Source organism: Podarcis bocagei (assembly GCF_964188305.1).
Source record: "Podarcis bocagei genome assembly, chromosome: 5".
In the NCBI taxonomy this organism is placed as follows: Eukaryota; Metazoa; Chordata; class Lepidosauria; order Squamata; family Lacertidae; genus Podarcis; species Podarcis bocagei.
The window spans coordinates 33,396,423-33,418,652 of record NC_138129.1 but is presented as its reverse complement, the minus strand read 5'-3'; the positions used below and the strand labels follow the sequence as shown (position 1 = coordinate 33,418,652).

At 44.2% G+C, this 22,230-nt stretch overlaps 1 protein-coding gene and 1 long non-coding RNA gene across 3 annotated transcripts in view; one reads left to right on the top strand and one right to left on the bottom strand.

Moving 5' to 3' along the window:
- Positions 1–5,890: 5,890 nt before the first annotated feature.
- LOC308587308 lies at positions 5,891–10,133 on the bottom strand. Its single transcript, XR_014008314.1, has 3 exons — positions 9,966–10,133; positions 6,234–6,388; positions 5,891–6,037 (listed from the first exon to the last, which is right to left on the bottom strand). It is a non-coding gene; the product is annotated as an uncharacterized lncRNA (long non-coding RNA).
- Positions 10,134–12,960: 2,827 nt separating this feature from the next.
- The window catches only part of KDM5B (lysine demethylase 5B), a 51,001-nt gene continuing 41,731 nt past the window's right edge, over positions 12,961–22,230 (top strand). For both annotated transcript variants that reach the window (XM_081194656.1, XM_081194655.1), the window contains exon 1: positions 12,961–13,184. In XM_081194656.1, the coding sequence (XP_081050782.1) occupies positions 13,047–13,184 (138 nt within the window). In that variant the 5' untranslated portion in view covers positions 12,961–13,046. The remainder of the gene's footprint in view (positions 13,185–22,230) is intronic.

Here is a 22,230-nt window from a genome sequence, read left to right as displayed (position 1 = left end):
GAGTGTTGGGTCGGCTGGGGGCTAGGATGACCCCCAGGCATACGACAGGAACATTTCCAGCCTGACTCTCCCTTCAGCGTGCAGCTCTAGGGAGTTTCTACAGCCTTCCCTGACGATTTATAATGACTCAAGTCCTGGAGACACTGAGCACATATTCAGAGTCCAGCTTAGCTGTCTGCGTTTATCTCCGCTGGAGTTGTGAGCACTAAAAGCTACTGTATTAAGCATTAGGGAGAACAAAAGAAAAACATGCCTCCTCTCTCTCGCTCATCTTCCTCAGAGAGAAGTCAGAAGTGAAAGCAAAAGCAAATGGAAACAGAGTACAGTAAACATCCGCTCCACTGATTTCAACAATTGGTGCTGGAATGCATAACACAGACACGTGATGAGCCAATTCTACACAATATCTGCACGGTGAAAGGAATAGAAATCCAACACTGAGTAGGTGGGTCCTAAGCAAAAAAAAAAAAAAAAAAAAAGTGGGGTCAGAGCAAAAGGGAAGCCAGCCAACCCCTTCTCTCAATAACTGCTGGCCACTGCTCTATGCAGTGAGCTTCATGAGCCTCTTTGAGAATAATCTTCTAGTTCTGACCTGGTTCTCTCAACCCAGGCTTCCCATTAGACTCTTTCCAGCCTAAGAGGAGCCAAAGGACTTCCTTTTCCAGTTGGATTAGCTCATGGGAAGCCCTGCTTGTGACCTATAGGCATCAAGTTGGCCACGGTAAGGGTGGTCCACTGTTATGTTCCTTCTTGAACAAGGCCTACCAGAGCTCTAGCATGTCCTGCATTTCTCACCATGCTGCTCTAGCAGAGTCCTCCTGTCTTGTGGTTTGATCTCTGATCCTGATTTTTCTTCAGCATTCCTTACTTTGTTTTCCAGCTCAGCCACGTGATCACTTTTGGATCCTGGTAAGTCATCTGACACTGGACTCTTGTTCCTGGCTTTTGGTATTCTCCAGACTGCTGCCCATTGGCCCATACCTGACAGCATACTCCGACACCCTTGCCTTGGCCCTTGCTCACCACCACCACCACTCCAGCCCTATTTGAGGCCAGTGTGGTGTAGTGGTTAAGAGCGGTGGACTCGTAATCAGCTGCTGGGTGACCTTGGGCTAGCCACACTTCTCTGAAGTCTCTCAGCCTCACTCACCTCACAGAGTGTTTGTTGTGGGGGAGGAAGGGAAAGGAGATTGTTAGCCGCTTTGAGACTGCTTAGGGTAGTGATAAAGCAGGATATCAAATACAAACTCTATGAAACTAGGCCACATGTTGCAACCTGTCCTAGGGCCTATGTTTGTAATAATAATAATTGTACCCCGCCCATCTGACTGGGCTTCCCCAGCCACTCTGGGCGGCTTCCAACAAAGATTAAAAACACTAAAACGCCAGTCATTAAAAACCTCCCTAAACAGGGCTGCCTTCAGATGTCTTCTAAACGTCAGATAGTTGTTTATCTCTTTGACATCTGATGAGAGGGCATTCCACAGTGCAGGCACCACTACGAAGAAAGCCCTCTACCTGGTTCCCTGTAACTTGGCTTCTCACAGTGAGGGAACTACCAGAAGGCCCTCAGCACTGGATATCAGTGTCCGGGCAGAACGATGGGGGTGGAGATGCTCCTTCAGGTATACTGGACCGAGGCCATTTAGGGCTCTAAGGTCAACACCAACACTATGAATTGTGCTCGGAAATGAACTGGGAGCCAATATAGGTCTTTCAAGACCGGAGTTATGTGGTCTCAGTGGCCGCTCCCAGTCACCAGTCTGGCTGCTGCATTCTGGATTAGCTGTAGATTCCGGGTCACCTTCAAAGGTAGCCCAACGTAGAGCGTGTTGCAGTAGTCCAAGCGGGAGATAACTAGAGCATGCACCACTCTGGTGAGACAGTCTGTGGGCAGGTAGGGTCTCTACCTGCATACCAGATGGAGCTGGTAGACAGCTGCCCTGGATACATAATTGACCTGTGCCTCCATGGACAGCTGTGAGTCCAAAATGACTCCCAGGCTGCGCACCTGGTCCTTCAGGGGCACAGTTACCCCATTCAGGAACAGGGAGTCCTCCACACCTGCCTGCCTCCTGTACCCCCAAAACCGTACTTCTGTCTTGTCAGGATTCAACCTCAATCTGTTAGCCGCCATCCATCCTCCAACCACCTCCAGACATTCACACAGGACCTTCACCGCCTTCACTGGTTCCAATTTGAAAGAGAGGTAGAGCTGGGTATCATCCGCATACTGATAGTAGTATGTAGTAACAGTGTAGATTTCGGCACATCTACACAGAAGTATGTGCCGCTGTGGGGTTCCTCCCAGGTAAAGGTGTATAGTGGTGATCCTTACAGCTTCAAAATGTGCTGAAGCAAACCTGAAGCCCAATTATTACTTCCAAAAGGTAATGACTGTTTTAGAAATGTTGATGCTATTTAAAACACACAAATACTCACACTGGAGGCCTTTTTGGACATTGTTTTGTGTTGGTTTTTATAACTGTTTACAGAGTGCTGCCAAAAGCATGATAGGACTTCCTTCCTGCGTTGATAATTTCCCGTCAAGTCTTCTTTTGCCGCTGTTGCTTCTTGTTCCATGACCCATGTGGTCTGGTTTCTGGTCGCCCACATTAATTCAAGAGAGTTTCGTGCCGTGGTGATAAATGGCTGCAACTAGGTTCCTTTGAAGGTCTGGAATCCCAGACCAGCATATTAAACATCAGTCGTCAGAGCTTAACAAAGAAACTGAATTTGAACTAGAAGAGGGAAAGGAAAGGAAATTGCAAACTTAATCCTTCTTGCCATACAAATGACTAAAGCAGGGTTGGTGAACCTGTGAGCCTCCTTTTTATATCCTCTTACTCCAAGGAGTGCAGGGATCCAGAATTAGCCTCCACAGTCACTGACGGACTCACTGTTAAAACCGTGTTTATGGAAGACAATCTTACTCGGCTACGAGTGATCGCCAAACAAGAAGAAAATGATATTTCCTCATTACTCCCCACAACAATGACCCTCTGGAGTCCATTAGCCAGAGTGACTGGCCCAAGGGCACCCCATGAGCTCTGTGACTGAGAAGAAATGTGAAGCTGGGTCACCCTTGCCTAAGTAAATCACTTTAGCCATTACTTCACACTGGCTCTCTTTTTGCATCTCTGCACTTGCTGTCTACCTCCTAATGCATCCAGACCTTTTAATACATTGGGGGAATCCAGTACCCAGATAAGCTCTAGTACAGTGGTTCTTAGTCATGCTGGCCACATGACCTGGAAGCTGAATGCCGGCTTCCTCGGCCAATAAAGCAAGATGAGCGCCGCAACCCCAGAGTCGGACAGTTCTGGACCTAATGGTCATGGGTCCCTTTACCTTTACAGTGGTTCTCAACCTGTGGGTCCTCAGATGTTGTTGGACTACAACTCCCATCATACCTGGGCTCTGGCCTTGCTAGCTAGGGGTGATGGGAGTTGTAGTTCAACAACATCTGGGGACCCACAGGTTGAGAAAGGCTGCTCTAGTACAAGGCCAGAAGCCAGTTTTGGCTCTTGATCCTCATTCAGCGGGACTACATCAGTTTACAGAGGGGAATGAGAAATTCTCTCATCTTCATGTGCATGTATGCATTGAATTATGCAGCATACATGTTTCATTAATGCACATCTGAAGCTGCAGCAGCCTTAAAGAAAAAAGAGGAGTGGCAAAAAAATAATTTCAGCTGCCTTAAACTGAAGACAGAGTGCCTAAAGTGCTGCCTGTAGAAACTGTTGAATTGGGACCAACTACCAGCTCAGCTGTGATTGGGCCAGAGCAATGGTTTCTGCCAGAGGTTAATATGGGTGTTAACACCAGTGGCAGAGCTTCAAGCTCCAGAGAGGGAGGAGGAGAGCAGGCAGGGGCGTGGTGTGATATGTGTCCTGGGGGCATGGCGTGGTGTGCCACACCGCCTGCGGGGGCATGGCACCCAGCGTGGGGGGGGGGGAAGCTGCAATGACACCCCACCGGGATTGTGCCACTGGGGGTGGTGCGCTCCCCCGCACCCCTGTTCCTCCACCAGTGGTTAACACCAGTCTCAATAGTATATCTTGCCATGGCTCATGGCTCCTTGGTTGGTTGTCAAGTCTCTGGATGCTATCTATGTTTGGGGTTTGCAGACTTTGAAGGTGCCAGGGAGGTATCAGTGCACTGTGCAACAATTACAGATTATGCTTCTAGATAAAACTCATCCAATACTTTTAGAAGTTAAAAGCTGAGGTCCTGTTGAGGTGCAAAGTCTGAAATGAAAGCTGTTAAGCCATTCCGTATTATAGATGGTGAAAGTACAAGGGAAACTTATGCCACAGCTGATGACTCAGTGCTATGTGGGAAAAGGCATGTGTAGGTAGGTTGTGTGCCTAGCAAAACTGGTCTGGCCTGATCAGAAACAGATGCTCTCCATTTCTAAATTCATTTGTTCCCAGGAGGCTATTTGGCAGAATGAGTTTTCTAAAATTCCATGTGCATTGTGGCAATTGAATGCCCTTACTTGCAAATTTATTTAAGCCCCCAAGTGGACAGAGAGAATACTTTTGATGTTTGGTCTCAGATAACTGGGTTCCATTCATACAAACAATCAGCTACTTGGTAGTTGGTTGAAATTCCTGCATGAAGGCTGCTCTGCTTAACAAGTATTTTATTTTCTGATGGTTTTCTGATTTATTTTCTGGATAAATCAGCTACTTGCCATCACATAGCCAATGCAAACAGTCTCTTATGATATGAAGAGACATGGTGCAGTTGCTGGAACTACTTGGTAATTTAACTGGCTACAAACAAAAGACTTCTCCCATGTAAAGCACCATATATGCAGTCACAATTTTAAGTAGTCACAAAATGCGTGTTTTCTTAGTTGTGTAAAGGTACATCTCAATCTTTCTATATTGCAGAATGTTTGTGGAATACTATGTGGGATCTGGCCTCTTTTTCTTTGTTCGCAGCATAGGGGTTTGCAGAAGGGAGATACCCGGTTACCAGAATTAATTGCTATCTCACAGCCTTCTCCAAGTTGGTGCCCTCCAGATGTTGTGAACCACAGCTCCCATCAGCTGTGCTATCTGGCCCCATGTAAAACTTTCACCTGCTGGTTTTAACAGATCAGGCTGCTGTTGAAGGTACACGTGCAACCCTGGCAGCTCTTTTCTGGTTAATTGGCAAACCTACATTGTGAATGTCATGTCTGTTTTCTCTACAATAACTAGCAACCCCCTTGCCAAAAAATAAATAAATAGAAATGCAATATATATTAAAAAAACTAATATTTATAGTGCAGCATTTAAGATGTTAAGTTTATTTATTTGCCACACCTTTCTGCCAAAGCAGAACAAGCATTATGGGAATCATAGAATGAGAAAGGGAAATAGATTCCTTGAATCACATAGCCAGAAAATAAGTTCCAGACATTCAAAAACTTTCCTAATAGATAACCTATCCCTCTCTTAAGCAGAGGCCACTTTAAGGGGAAGATTATTTGAGCTGTTACAAGAGAGATATCAGAACAGAAATATAGATGTGTTTGCATAGCTTGTTGCAGATGGCAGGAGCTTTAAAGTGAATCTTGTGTCCTGCCAGGGTAGATACATGTCTGGCTGCCAGTAAAAACTCCCTCCACAAATCCAATTGTTGATAAAAGCATGTGAAAGAGGACGTCCTCTGTATGTGTGGCTTGTTTGATTCTTAGATTTTTGCCATTGAAAATTCTTTCTTCCCCCAATCTGAGGCTGCTGCATTTGTGTGTGAGAGAGAAAACTCTCACTGCCTAACATCCCACCCCATTCATCACTCAGCTTGCTTTGCCTGTATTCTGAAGCAAACTTTTTGTGTCCTAACGTTTGAACATTAGAGGCAAAAGCATCCTGTTTTATATGTTGCCATCTAGTGGAACATGTGAATAAGAACAGATCTGGTATATGAGGAGTTTATATGATGAGTTGGCTAGTTTGCCAGAAATCGTCACTTTACTATAAACACTACAAATGGTTTCCTGTGGATTCTTGTTGCCTGGCCGTTGCTAATCCCAAATCTGCAAAGAAATCAAGATTGGATTATTTTCATTTTGGTTTCAGATGAAAACATCCTACTTCTAAGCATCAATTCATCCTCCTAGGATGGATCTTCATGTAGTAGCCAAAATAGAACCATCCACACGAGTGTGAGATTATGAGTAGGCATGTATGCTTGGGGGAACCAATATCTATATATAGATAAAATAATCACACCATTTTACTCTTAATACCCAGCATCCTTCCAGGATTTGGTCTGAAGGCATATGGCACAGCCTCTTTGGTGATCTTTTGCACATCTCAGTCTGGTGAGATCTAACTCTGGCCTGGATAGGAGACTGCCTGTGCATCCCATTACATTGCTGCAATTTCTGTAATGGAAGAAAGGTGGGATAGAAATGTAATAATGTCAGACATTCACTGGCCTTCCTTTTGGCCCTTTTTGCGTGCTTTAACTTGGATGGAATGTGTCCTTGAACTGTGATAATGGCTCTTGCATGCGTAGATGGCAAGACTGGCCTGCCCATGAGGTAGACTGAAGCAGCCGCTTCGGGCGACGGAATCCTGTGGGTGCAATCACTGCAAACTCCTTGCCTACCACCTCACAAGATCTCACCAGAAGACACTGCCACTTAACCTCAGTAAGCATGACCTTGACAGGAGGTGGCATCTTTCTGTTTCGCCTCAGGCAGCAAAATGGGACAGGTGGAGAGACGTATGTAGAGATACCATTGATTTTTTAGTGGTTGCCATTTAGCCTTTTGTGTAAAGCTAAGAGTTGCATCCATTGCTCTGCCCCCTTTTACTTATGTTCCCCATCCCCTAAGGACACAGAACAGAGTGAAGAAGTTTGGCTAGAATTTGAAGGCCATGTCTGGTCCATTATATAGGAATTGTAGGGAACCAGTCAGTGGGGGAAGTGGATTATCAATAATATGTTGGCCATTTCTGTTTGCTGTTTGTTTTATTGCAGGAGGAGATTGCCTTGGAATTATTCAAGCCTTGGAGTCAGCTAGGAAGATGTTTGCAGGAGAGCTAAAACCGAATTTCTCAATATGTCAATGGCTGTTGAAATTTAAAAATTCAGCTTTGATTTTGAAATTTTATTTCAAATATGAGTGCTTTAGACTGTGGGGTGCATGCTTTTTTTTACTGGCAATGCAATGTTTCTTGATTGGTTCCTGAATCCCACCTTAGCCCTTTCAAGTGTGGCCAATTGCCAAAGAAGACAGGGCTACAAACAATTGAGTAAAAGAGAGTCTTTCAGGAAGTGTGACTAGCATGTGCTGAATTGACCTTGCTATTTGCCACTATTTTGCTTTGTTGCTCTTTTACAGTTATTGATTATTTCTGCTGCTTTTTCTGCGGCTTTCCTATTGTTTTTAGATGTTCTATGGTGGTTTTGTATTTTTATTAAATATGATTCTGTATTTGTCTAATGGAAGCTGCTTTGTCAGGATCCTAGTCCTAAAAGACGGCCTAAAATATCTTAACTAATAAATATTGAATGCCAAATATCAAGTAGCATTAAATATTGTATACAGAAGTGCTGAGCACTGGATATCAGGATAAAGTCTACAGAGGAGGAATGGGATTTTAAGGCTGTGGGTTTATTTGTTTTTAATGCAGGCACATATATTTGACCTTTACCATGATCATACAAAAGCCTTCTTAGCATAATGCATTTGATGAAAGCTTTCTTTACATCTGTTTAATTCTGTGCATTCTCACTTGGAAATGAGCCACACTGAAATCACACTGAGGTTAGAATTGTGCTGTTACCTGGGCCTTACTTTCGGGCATAATGGCCCTTACTTCTGAGTAAACATACAAAGGATTGTGCTCCACTGTAGCTTTTAATATACACATGCCCTTTTTGCTAATTTTTTTATTAATCCATCATAAAAAATACTACTCCCTGATTCTGTAGACACAGCAACTAACTTAGATTACAGCTGTGCTGAACTTCACCCACAGTGTGTACTGGAAGGTGGGCCAACGCCTTGCTTTCCGTAACTCAGTAACTTCCTTGTGAAGATGACTCGCGTGGATAAAAGGCCCACGCTTTAGAGCTTGGCAAACACGCCCCCACTCCACAGTGTGGAAACGACGTCCCCTCGAAATTCAGGGTGGCGCTGTAAGTTAAAAGACCTGATCCCATGTGGCTCGACGGCGAAGCCTCCCCTTAAACTGTTGCTATGCTGGAGAAGTTGCCTAGCGCATACTTAGAGAAGGGCGCGGGGCAATGGAGAAGTCGGGATAATAGAGGGGGCGGTGTCAGGGCCGCGGAGAAAGAGGAGTGATGGCTGCAAGGTTGGACGGCGGAGGGGGGCGGGAGGGAGGAGCAGGCTGGCCCAGAAATGCGGGAGCGAATACACGTGTGCTACGTGCAGCGCCCGCTGCTCCCCTGGGTCCTAGAGAGTTCCTCAATGGGGAGCCACCTCCGTGGGGTGCTGTGGGGTGGCTGCCTTGTCGATCGGCTCTTTGGCTCCACCATCCCTCTTTGCTGGGTCGACCCCCGAGGGGAGCCTCATGCCTCTCCCCCCTCCGCCAGCCCAACACGCCCTCCCTCCCTTTGGTAATAATGCTCGATGTGTTTCTTTACCAATGGAGGCGCTTCCTTCGACTCCCCTCGCCGGCCTCCATAAGGCAGACCCCTGCCAGATGCGGAGGGGGTGGGGAGGGGGCCTGGGTTGCGTCCGGGGTGGGTTGTGCCTCCCTTGGAGAAGCTGACACCGGAGGGGGCTGCCCCTTCCCTTTGTCCTGTTCAGCGGCCTCGACAGAGGCAGTGGCCCGGAGTAGGGGCCCGAGGGGGTGTCTGTTTGCTAACCTGCACGCCTTTAGAGCTGCTCACACCCAGGATCACCCGGCCGAACCCCAAGTTCCTCACCCTCTCCCAGTAATGAAATTGGGGGTGCGGAGGCAGGATTAGAGTAGCATGGAAGACTACACGAGGGGGGGCGATACTCATCCGGAGGGTTGGGACAGCTGCTGCAGGATTGCTGGAAGTGATACAGGGGTAGGTAGCGGAACCCACGAGCTTTGTGCAATACTAAAGGAGGGAGGCATAACTACTAAGGAGTTCAGGGTGGGAAGAGATTATTACAATGGGCGTCTCCAGATTTGGAGTGTGTGTGTTGGGGTACAATTGAGAAGATGGCTTGATCTGTTTTCTCTTAAGCGTAGGAAACAGTAGATTCACCGCCGCGCCCCCCCCCCCCAGAACACACCGTGGGTGTTTAAGAAGGTCTGGAGCGGACCACTTCAGCAACCTTTATCAGTGGCTCCATTTGGGGATTGGGGGGGGGCGAAAAGAGGAGGAACCTCTTTTGTGCACAACTTTTGGAACAGTTCCAATATCTCCCCCACCCCCTTGGAAGGGAGCCCGGTCTTTGCTGGAAGCGAAGGGGTTCTGCTGGGGTAGGAAGGATTATAAAACGGGGGGCGGGGGTGATGGTGCCAGTTCATCTCATGGAGAAGGTACGGGGCGGGGAGCGGAAAGGTTGTGGCCCGGTGTGGGGAGAGGAGCAGCGACAAAGCTACCTTTTTGGGGGGGGGGGAGCCCCGCCAGAGATCAGTGGGCGGAGCACTGTTAACAACTGCCAGCTCCCCGGTGGATCACCGCCCCTCCCCCTGAAGCGTGGCACCGTTTATCAAAAGAGCCTAGACGTTAAGGCTGCAGCCTTACGCTCGAGAATAAATCCTATTGAGCTCAGTGGGGCCTACTTATAAGTAAACCCGTGGTAGGATTGTAGGATAGTTGCGCCGAGCAATGCCCCCCCGCCCCCTTCCTCCCATCCAACCATTAATTCCCATTGTCCTGGGGACTCCAGTGATCTGCCTACAGTCCCCTCTGAACCAAGGGGCCTCCAAGTCTTGTATTAGAGCTAGGAAGCCACAGGGATAGCAGCGTTACAGTGAGCCCCCCCCCTCCTTTGCCCCACGCACTGCTTTACACTGGAAAGGGAAGGCTTCCCCACTGCACAGAGCCAGGCGCAGACAATGAAACAGCTCGGCCTCCCTCCCCCTCTGACGTCCCCCCAAGCCCTGGCCTATCCCAGAGAATAGAGAGGCTCTTTAAAAAAAGAAGTGCCGGCACTGAGGTGGCTGTCAGCTGTGAAGGATCCCTCCGCACATGTAAACATAGATCATAAAGGCGAAGAAGGTGGATTAGAGAGTAGAGACCCATGTGGTTGGCGTTCTCTGCATGGAGCTCATTAGCTTAGAGGCCTCTAGTGATCCCCTGTTGCTGGCGAAACTGAAGGGAATCTGTCATTGCAGCAGTCACGTTGTAGGTCCCCACCCCCATGCTACAAAGACAAATCCTAAAGTTTTGCACAACAGGACTAAAGGAGGAGATTGTGCCAATCCTGCGGTACTCCTGCTCTACTTAATTTAATAAGAAGTTTGGAAAAGGCCTTTATCTTTTGGTTGAGGAGCCATTAACTTATACAGAACATAATATTTTAGGGATAAAATAATTCTTGTGGTTTAATAATGGAATCCTCTCTCTCTCTCTCTCTCTCACACACACACACACTTGGGATAGATTATATGTATCCTCATTTTATTCCTTATTAGTTCTAAATTGAAAACAGCAGTATTATTCTGAAGGAAAGACTGAAGATTGCAGTCTTGTAACAAAATGCATGGTACTAAAAATGATCCATACCTACTTGAAAAGCCACCCACAATTCATATCATGTGATGTTGACTATGGTGATCAAATGTATAATCTGTGCATGATTTAAAATGTACAAGCCACACAATAAACTTCCCTCAGTGTCCCCCTCTCCACTATTAGAGCTAAAATGCAAGCATAAACGTATCTACCCAGAAGGAAGTCCTACTGAGTTAAATGGGGCTTACTCCCAAGTAAATAAATTATAATTGCAGCCTTAAGCATTCTCTTGGAATCAATACAAAACCACATGATTTTGATCATAGCTTTAGACAGAACTTTCCAAATTTTTCATGTTGGTGATACACTTCTTAGACATGCATCATTTCATGACAAAGTGATCCAGTTTTCCTAGCAAACCTGAGGTTAAACTAACCCCTTTCCAGCCCCAGCAGAAGCACTGGGAGCGTTTGTGCGGACACACCTACACACTGCAGCCAACACACTAATGTTTTGCAACACACAATTTGGAAAGCTCTGGCTTCTCTAAAGATCAGTATCAAGAAATACTTGGGTTATGGGAAGTTACAAAATTAAACAAATAACTGAAGTTGGTGGGCTTTACCCATAAGCCTGCATACAATGTAATCAGGCTGTTATTTCGTTTAATTTGAAAAAAAAACCAAAGGTAATATTAGAAATGCATGAGAAATAAAGAAAATAAATAAAACTAATGTGAGAGAAAACATACTGCTAACCCTATTGGCTCAATCTCCATTTTGAATTAGGAATGGTTTCCACATAAAGAAACTAAAATTCTATCTATGAAACAGTATAAAGTATGAATATAAAGCAAACCCAAACTCAGTTTTAAATGTCAGACTATTATTTGTTTCATATACTGTACCTTGCTGAGACACATTAATATATTTTTGACAATGAAATATTTTTAAAACAATGCATGGCTAAATAAAACCACGGAGTCCTAATCTTCCTTGCATGTGCATTATTCTCTTGTAGAATTAACTACTGCATTTGAAAACACATGTGGATCTGTTTTATGTTTATAAAAAAGAAGGTAAGAATCCTGCCTATTGAAGCATATTTAAGCACGTGAAGCATATTTAGGCATATTTAAGTATTTCAACATTAAGCTATAGCACATTTAAAACATTTACAAGTTTTTCAGAATTATGTAATTGCTAATCATTTGGCAGTATCAATGTGAGAATACAGCATCCTAATAAAACAAAATGTGATTTTCATCCCACCATATGTGAAACAAACTTATTTTAAATGCATGAATATGTTGTGCTTTGTTTTAAAAGTGCCTGGGGCTGGCAAAATTAAAGCTACTTCACTTAAAACCAGCAAGAAAATATGCTCATAATCAGAATGTCAATCTTTGCACATTTGGGTGTTATCACATAAAAATGGATATTTTCCTGTTATGGACAAACTGTTCTGTCCTAATAGGTGCCAAGTAAGTCAGAAACAGCTATTTAAAGCACAGCTAGTTGAATCATTTTATTAGTTATTAATTGTGGAAAAACGATGAAATTGAGTTATAAATACAGATTTTAGAGTGGAAGGCATGTAATGAAGATGATGATTGCTAGGGGTTCCTGGTTTTGTCAGAGAAACAAAATGGAGTGACTATGTTGAGTGTACTGTGTATCCTGAAACAAAATAATGGGTACCCAGACGAAGAACGCGAATTGCAAAGGTGGCTCCTTTTTCCTCAGTCCCGTTTTGTCGGCAAACAGGAGTCCAAATAGACTCCTGGATCACTGGATCGATCCCAAAACAATGAAAGCCTACCATGGGGCATGAAGGCCTAATCTCGTAGGAAGAACACGCTCCCTCTTTCCAAAACAGACACATTCCCTTTGGGGGAGGGGGAAAGAAACACAGCTGAACCAGCCCCGGCTGCAATACTTTCTCTGCTCCTGCTGCAGCCCCATTACTTTTCACGCATATGGGCCCCATGGGCGTAGCCAAGACGGGCCCTATACTCGGCCGTCCCAGAAGAGGCCTTTCTGCAAAGAGGAGCGAGCACGCCCGCACGCAGGCAACCAACCAACCCGTGTTTTGCGCAAGCTCTTTCGGACGAGAGAGTTGGGCGTCCGCGAGCCAACCCGAACAAAGGGGTGCGGTGGAGAAAAGGGGCTGGCACCCCATGTGGCGTGGGGGAGCGGGCGGGCGGGTCCCTCAGGAGGCACTTTCCATAGGGCCGGGCCTCCTCCTCCTCCTCGGGACTCTTTTTCTCCCCCTCCCCCCGCCCTCGCTTTGGCGGAGGCACACGGGCCGTTCCAGCGGCGCTCGGCGACGCTTTGGCTGTTGGGGGATTGTTCGGAACGGCTGCCTGACTCGGCGCTGCCCGTCCTGCCGGCGACCCAGGGCTGACCATGGCCGAGTTCCTGCCGCCGCCCGAGTGCCCTGTCTTCGAGCCCAGCTGGGAGGAGTTCGCCGACCCCTTCGCCTTCATCCACAAGATCCGGCCTATAGCCGAGCAGACCGGGATCTGCAAGGTGCGGCCGCCGCCGGTGAGTGAGCCTGGGCGACCGACCTGTGCGCCGCCTTCACCCCCCACCCCCAGCAGCGACGCCGCGGACGGCCGAGCAGGAACGGGGGGGGCGCCTGCGTGCAGAGAGTCTGGGGGCAACAACAACATCTCTTCCCTCTTCGAGCCTTTTGCCCCCCCCCACGCCGTCCAAGTTCCTAAAAACTCCCGGTCCCAAGACCCCTGCATTGGGGGGGGGGGGCAGGTATCATTTTACACATCCCCACTCAGTAAACTTGTGCATCTTCCGTCGGTCCCCCTCCCCCCTTTAATCTTCAGCGCGTCTCGGGGGGCTTCCATTCGCCCCCCCCACTGCACGCCTTCATGGGGGGAAAGAGTCCCCCACCTCCACCCATTGACCCTTGAATGATGGGCAAGGTTTGGGTTTGTGGACGAGCTCTGAGAGAGTCCTCAAAGGCGTCCTTGTCCCCATATGGACTCGCTTTGGAGGCCAGGCTGGCGTTTACCCCACAGAAACGGGGTCATGGGTTGGAGTGCAGAATGGCCCTCTTGTGTCGCTTCAGCCCAGCGGACTTTTGAGGTTTGGCTCCCCGAGGGAGACCCACTCTAATATGGCTGCCAGTGAGCTTTCTGCCTCTCTCTCTCGCCTCCCTCCCTCCTTTCCTCTCCCTCTCTCTCGCCCCCATGGCTCTCTCACTTTGGCCCCTGGCTCCCTTTCCACTCGGGGAGCTCCCCTCCCGCGGCTCCCCCATCTCCTCCTCCTCCACCACGACCCAAATAAAGTTGCCTTGTGTGTCTTATCCCGCGGGTTGGGGGGGGGAAAGCAAGAAACGCACACCGTTCACACAATGAGGCACGTTTCTTCAGCTGCTAGTTTTCCAAATCAAACGGGGAAGTTGGTCCCGAAGTGCTTCCTTTGGGATGACTCGTCCTAGGGTAGCTCCAGTGGCGAAAGCCTCTCAAGACCCAGTTGAGGCTTTTGTTTCTCTGCACAGGATCATATTAGCAGCTAGTTAAGTAATAAGAGTGCAGCTTTTAGCATGAGTGAGGAAGGGGGAGGTGGAAGAAACTTTATTAAGGCTCAAAACCTGCCTTGCAAGCCCACTTTTAAATTGAGGGAACAAGTTTTACCTCACAGGCAACTACAGTGAAGAAAGAAGACATTATTTATTTATTTCCTAAAGACTTAATGCAGCAGTAGTAGTTGATTTTTTTATGGCTAGAAAGAGGCAGCCATTGTCACCATTTTACCTTTTTTATAGTAGGGTATTTTGAAGGTAAATAAGTGTTTCTTCCACATGGTTTGTCTAACAAAGTTTAAGCATTGTCAAATTCTTGGGGACTGGGCTACTAATATCAAGAGAAATACTTTATAGCAGTCACTGTGTTAAAACCTGAGACAGCTGCTTGGGTGTTGCCCTCCATGTTGGCATTGTGGTTGAGCTAGGACTGTGGATTTTCTTATTTCCATGTTTTCTGTACCCACAAAAAGCTTTTCTGTGGCCACTTTAGTTCCATCTGGGTTAATTTTAATACTGGCACCCATATTTTAAAGTTGGGAATATATAAATAGAAGCCATTGAGTTTTCAGAGATATTTTCTTTCAGAATCCTAGGCAGACATGGCCACCATTTTAGAGTGCGATACATAGTGGGAAGGGTGATAAGTCTTCATCATTACCAGTATAAACAGACACTACAGAGGGCTATAGAAGGGGTGATTTTGAGCCACTAACTCAATTCAGTTTTTAAAAAATTGTTTCTCAGTATAATTTGCTTCAGATTTATTACCCCAGTTATTTGCACTTCCTTTTTAAAAAAGGTAAACTGTGATTGAGGAAGGATTTGAAGAAACAAAGATTTGTTTGTTACAAGGGGTATACACTACTTTCACTAAAAAGAAGGCAATCTTCATTTAGGGAGATGTATTGGTAAATATGGATTCAAACAACTTACATTCTAGTTAAAATACTTGAAATGTTAATTTGGAGCTGAGTATAAATGAGACATATTGATGAACTTGAGTTCTGCAATGAAACTTGAATTTTATTCATTCTCTGTGTATCCAGTTACATTTCAGTATGACTTTCAGTCCTAACTGGAAAACATAACTGAAGATTGACCCTTGAGTGAAGAAAGTAGCTTGTAGGAACTTTTCTTACTCTACTAGGTGAAATCTTGTCAACCTTTGTTCCTGTTAAATTCCATTTATTTCAGTAAGGTTTGTGTGCAAAGAGTGATTGGTGGGTGGAACTCACATATACACTTGAGTAGGACAGCCTTTTGATTTGAAAGTAACTCCATTTAATATATGATGTTTTAAAGTTTCTCTTCAGTTTCATTTTTATGTTTTAATTGTACATGTGTATGCATTAAAAAGTCTGTGGCTGAACAAGATAAAAACTGCACCTAAGATTGTGTATCATTCCTACCTACATGACATCCATTTTAAATCCCTGTGTTTGTAAAATTATTGTTGGTGGTTGGTTGTGGTTTTAGCCCCTTTGAATAGGGTGGAGGTAAAGTGTGTGTGTTATGTATGTTGTTAATGCTGAGATGGCCTGGCTTGATTGTTTGGTCCCAGTGGTCCTACCAATCAAGATTTACTTTTTAGGAAAATAAGTCATGAACATGCATTTCACAGAAATTACTTCAGGCTTAGGTGCGTTCTAGAAAGGCAAAGTATTGCCAGGCTGCCCTTTGAGGTGATTTTTTAAGGAAGCACATACCACAGGCCTTTTATCATATGAAAGCATTGTGTCCCATACATTTGAGATCCTTGCTGGTAGGTGACACCATATTTATAAAAGGGCCTGCTCATCCCTGGGTGGGTCAGAGCGCACAAAATATTGATGGCCCATGGATTAGTATCTAGACTATAATATGACCCTCAAGGACACAAGTTGGCCATCTCTGTTCCAAAGGATTCATTGCTGGGTGTTTGCCTGTTGTTGTTTTTTGTCATTTAATTTTGGCAGCGCTTGGTAGCAAATAATTGTTTATAGGAGCCTGCTTTCTTGCTTCCAGCTCTACAGAGACAAAATGACATCCCTTTTGTTTCTGTTGCCTTGCTGAAGAGCTTTTTAAAAGGGGGGGGGGGGAGCAATGAGAATTGTATGTATGTAATAATCCCTCCAACCCATAACACTAATGCTTTGTTCTGACTCAAGATGCAGTCTGCTGCCATTTTGAATGAGGTACACTCTACCACCATGTTCTTTGAGTGTGTTTCTTTTAAACTTGTTACTCCAACTTTTGTTGGTTATATGAGCAGACAAATATTTTTAAAAGAGGGACATTTGTGAGAATTGTATGTTTTCAAATGAAGCTGTTGAATAATGAAGCACACAAAATGCCCATGGAATTTAATGTCGCCAAATAATGCTACTCAACACCTCATGTTGGTGTATTTGATGTGAAATTAAACTCTGGAGTGTAGGTCCCATCTGCTTTTAAACTGAAAATTTTTTTGCACTGGTCTCAGAATACTTAATATTATAGGCTGCAGTCCAGCACACAGCCTGATTGTGTGCTTAGGCATGCCTAAGACCATGGATTTCAAAGGGTTTAGATGCTCCTAACTCTGATCAGGGTGATTGTTACGGATAATTGAGTCTCACTGAAATTAGTGCAACTTGTGCACTGAATTAAATCTACAGACTTAAAATCCTGTACACCAAGGGTGTGTGTGTGATAAAGGAAGCCAAAAAAGAAAAAATGGGGTGGTAACCTTTATATTTTTTAAAAAAGAAAAGAAATGCCCACACCATAAATTACCAGTCCAAAATGCCACCCAAAGGATAGTGGGTTTTGTGGACACCATCTGCTAAATGCCTACTTGTTGTAGAGATGCTGTAAAGTTAAGTGGGATGGATGATTGTTTCTCTGGAGCTCTATCCAGAAGGCAGATGAATCTTCACTCCCAGGCCTTCCTTGGAAAAGGTGCTGTAGCAAGCGATGTTCTGAAAATTAAAGCTTGTTCCCAGCTGTAATTGTGTTGATGTCTAGCAGGCAGGTAAAATGACTTCCAGATCTCCAAATGTTTTTTTCCATCTGCACCAGAACGATAAAGGCAATGTTGATAATGTAACCGAAAACCTCCTTTCTGGACTAAGAATTCGTTTTCCTAATAGCCCAACCAGAAATCATCAAACGGGAATGTTTGGATTCAAATAATGTTCATTTCATAGAAAAAAGGACAGTTAAAATGGCTTAAATGTGCACATTTCAGCATTTGACATTGCCTTCTTGGTGGCGGCACTGAAGTAGGTTATTGTTACTTGAATGAGCTGGCACAAGCCTTGGATCAGACCCAGGTTTTGAGCCTAACTTATTAACAAACCACCATTTGCCAAGTTTGTAAACCCAACAAACCACAATTTGTTTCTAACCAGGAATAGAAGCTTTACATCTTTCTTTTTTTATATGAAGGGGAAAGGAAGTGCACATACCTAAGATTTGTTTGAGCTTGTTCATGTAACAACACACTATGGTTTTTTTTATTACCCCTGATGAAGCCCTTACTCTGAAAATAAAGAATATGCATCTTGCTTCCAATTTTATTTATTATCAAGTGATCCTTGGATGTGAACAACTTTTATTTAACTGGGATAGCAGAATCACTCTCAACATCACATGCCTTATTCCTTCCAGTTGTAGAAGACTTAATATACATACCTTCATAAAAAGGTGAAACTTAGTCTGTTTCTTAGGCATTTTGCTTCCTGAAATGAGGTTATGATAGTATTGTTTACTATTCTGTATGAAGTGTCATATCTATAGCAACATGGAATACAGTCTTCTAGCATTACCATAAGACGATAGCTTTCAATCAAGCTTGTGACCTCTTGACTGTATTTGCCTGGCATAGACATTGTACCTTTGACAGCAAAAACTGAATTCAACAGGTGCTTCTCTTGGAATGGAGTTAGGAGGTCATGCATATTAGATTTTTGCTGTCAAAACGGCATGATGTTTGCCAAGAAAAACACTTTCACCAGACCTAAACTTGCCAAAGCTTGGCACACTGGTACTTTGATTAAATTCTAGCTGTTTCCTGTGTCTATACATTCAGGTGGTATAAATGTTAATTTCAAAATACATTCCTTTCAAAATATGAACATTTGGAAAATCTGAAGCAGGGACCTACCTGCTGATGATGGACATTACCTTAAATCTAATCTGTATCTTAGTCTTCATATTCTACTGTTGGGATGGCACAATCAGATGAAAAACTTGTAATTCTGGAATAGTTTTCAACACTTTCCTTGTGCATGCGATTGGTCTCAAGAGTACACTCTTATTTTTGGGAGGTCCAACAAAGGGATGTGGGAACCAACTCTACATTCCATGACTTAAAATTGGGGCTGTGCAATTTTTCAAATGATAGCTTCTGTTTCTCTAAGAAAATTTGTAACATGGTCCTTTTAAGTTTTCTTTTCAAGCCATTGTTAGTAAAGGATCACCAGTTGCATTGCAGTTCATTTGCTAAATACCACTTCTCTGAACTTGCTTTTTAGTAGTCTCAATTTGGTTGACTGGTTGTGAAAATCTGCAGTTCTTGGTGAAGGAGGATTTTCCCAATTGCTTTCTTGCCCTTGGAAAGTCCTCATAAACCCAACATCCTACCTGAAGAAATCCCAGCCAACCTCTACCTTCAGGTTATATCCCCAATCTTGGTCTAACTATAAAAAACTTTTAGGAGTTTGGTCTAGGGCTTGATCAGTGATGCCTTATTGAGCATCAGTCCTCCCCTCTTTCTCAGAGACCTAGACGTGAATTTTACAGAGACTATACCTTACATGTCTGATTTATATTAATGTAATTTAATATTGCAATTTCATTCCCAAGAGAAACTTCAACTGGTAATACACAAGTCTTGCTAAAAGGGCATACATAGATCAAAGTGATTTCTTGTGCAAAACCTGTGCATTATTATCACATCCCTGTAGAAACATGTAGAAACCAATCTGGTTATTTGTATGAACTGTGGCATGCTGAGGCATGCCTAATGTGTTATGAACCAGACAGAGACAAGTGAATGTACCTAAGGCAGTGAACACTGCCTGGAGTTGGTGTACTGCACAAACTAAGAAGCTTGGTGTACATACACACCTTAAAGCAACCTGGGCTGGAGAGTTCAGTATGAAGCACTAATTGGGTAGTGCTTGTAAGATGGCACTTGAATACGAAGTACTTTTTGTATGATCAAGCTTTTTTGGGTTATCTGTGTGGGGCAATTAAAAAAAATGGCAAATTTAGTATTTGAAATGCTGGATTTATGCAGGTAATGAAGTCTTCACGACTTCATTGACCCTTTTCAATGCCATTAAAACAATTCCAGAGCATGCCATCAAATATATCTTTTAGATATTCCTACCAGTAATTACCCTTATTATTATTATCTTTAAGTTGGCACATCACTGTTTTATACCGTGGACCATGTCTTTTCATGTTTTCTTATCTTGAAGGAACATACTGGAAAAATAATTTCATCACTGTACCACAGTCCCTCTCTGTCTGATGTTCATACAGCAAGACTCAGTTCTGTGAAGGAAAACAACAGTTTACCATTAATCCTGCTATATTAAGGAAAAGGACTCAAGCAAATTTTTGATTAATTTCATGGCTTTGTGATGAGCTAGAAATTATACACACAATATTGTTGTAGCTGATTTATAACTCACTCCAAAGTAGTTGTGGGGGTGACAGCTACTTTGCATAAGTGAAGAGAAAAGGGAGAACAAATGTGGAGAAAATTAACATAAATCAGTATTGGAAAAGTTAGCAATATTTTAAAATCCAAGTCAGGAAAAGGGATGATAGGCTTGCTAAATTTTCAGTGTGGTAACTTGTGTGAAAAGGCTATGTAGCAGAGAAAAATAGCACTTGCAGTCTACAGAATTGAAAAACTTTATGGAGATTTCAGAACATACACTTAACAGGAAACAGAGAGTTACCAGAGTGGGCTTGTATCAGGAGCACTTTCTATACGTCTGCTTCACAAGTCACATTAAACCACACTTCATTTTTTTTTTTATAAAATGAATGCACTGTAGTGAATGCCACTGGAAAGTTTTTGCGCTCTCTGCTTGCTCCTGATGTACCATTAGGAAACAAGCAACATTGGCTTGTCCTGGTGTCCAGACCTGGGCTTGTGGTTTGTTTTCCCAAAGCAAATGTTGTCTACTGCTTGTGCTTTTGAAAGAACCAGGAATCCTTGTTTGGATGCAATCACAAGCCAGACTCTGGCAGGAGCTGAGAAGGTAGAGTGAGAAATCCTTAGCTGCATGTGATAGCATGATGAGCATTCATATTAAACCATAGTTAACTTTGAACTATGGCTTAATGTGATGTGTGAACTAGACCATTTGAAAGCCATCTTTATATAGAAAAAAAAATGCCATGTGTGAAGTGGGCCAAACCTGATATTATGGGAGAAAAACTAGTTTCCCAGTATTTTCGCTTCTAAGGCAATGTGGGCTGGGGGATATTTGCAGAAGAAAACTAGTGGGTTGTTGCGTATGGGGTGCGGTGTTCTTACCTGTCAGTTCTCTCCTGTAGATACTGTCTGGGCACTTACTTTCCTTCTCTGATTTTTGATTTTAGGACTTGGGGGGGGGGGAGAAGAAAAATTATGTTGTGGGTGGCATTTGTAGGAGAAATTTGCAGGCACTGGAGAGATTACATAGCCCTCCTTTCTGCTTTCTGATCAGCACCTCCTGTGTCCCCCACTCTATCAGAAAATTGGGATTGGAACCTTATTGTTCCTGAGAATGTATACTTTAGCCCTTAATGTCAGTATGCTTGCTGTAGCAGAGAAGTGGTAGCTGTTGGATTCACTTTCACCAGTGTGGGACTAGATTAATTCTTAAATCTGTAGCTGTTATACAGAGGGTGGGCGAGAAACATAAGTGATGTAGCCATCTTGAGTTTAAATAGATCCACCTCTGATTTCTAGTTTAGGTTGTTCTTACATATTAGTGTGGCAGTTGTGTAACTATCCCTTTAAATTTAAATTTCTGCTGCCTTGTCTTTCTGGATGACAACAGAGGCTAACTGTACTTCTCCACTCCCACCCCAAAGGTAAAAAATAGGAATTTGAAAATAGTTGATTTCATACATTAACAAAGTTAGCCATTCACTGGCCCCATCAACTCCTGGCAAATAGAAGGGGAAGAAATGGAGGCAGTGTGAGATTTTACTTTCTTAGGTTCCATGATCACTGCAGATGGTGACAGCAGTCATGAAATTAAAAGACTCTGCTTCTTGGGATAAAAGCAATGACAAACCTAGACAGCATCTTAAAAAGCAGAGACATCACCTTGCTGACAAAGGTCTGTATTGTTAAAGCTATGGTTTCCCCAGTAGTGATGTATGGAAGTGAGAGCTGGACCATGAAGAAGGCTGATTGCCAAAGAATTGATGCTTTTGAATTATGGTGCTGGAGGAGACTCTTGAGAGTCTCTTGAGAGTCCCATGGACTGCAAGAAGATCAAACCTATCCATTCTGAAGGAAATCAGCCCTGAGTGCTCACTGGAAGGACAGATGCTGAAGCTGAGGCTCCAATACTTTGGCCACCTCATGAGAAGAGAAGACTACCTGGAAAAGACCTTGATTTTGGAAAAGATTGAGGGCACAAGGAGAAGGGGACGACAGAGGACGAGATGGTTGGACAGTGTTCTCGAAGCTACCAACATGAGTTTGACCAAACTGCGGGAGGCAGTGGAAGACAGGAGTGCCTCGTGTGCTCTGGGTTCATGGGGTCACGAAGAGTTGGACATGACTAAACAACAACAATTGTAAATTTGATATATAGGTATTGAGCAATCCTAACTCCTTCTCCTTCCATATTTATGGCTGGAGAAGGTTAAGATGGGATTGTGATGCTTCTCTGCTGGCCTCTGACATTAGAGTGAAGCACAGTTAGTGGGAGAGGTAGCTGTGTTCAGCCTGGTGGAAGGCTCCCACTGATGGTTCTCCCATTGGCAGAAGCAGGCAGTACATTCTGAAATGAGGTATTTTGAGGTTGGGCCCACAAATTCCCTGAGGAGTTTAATCCTAAGGCT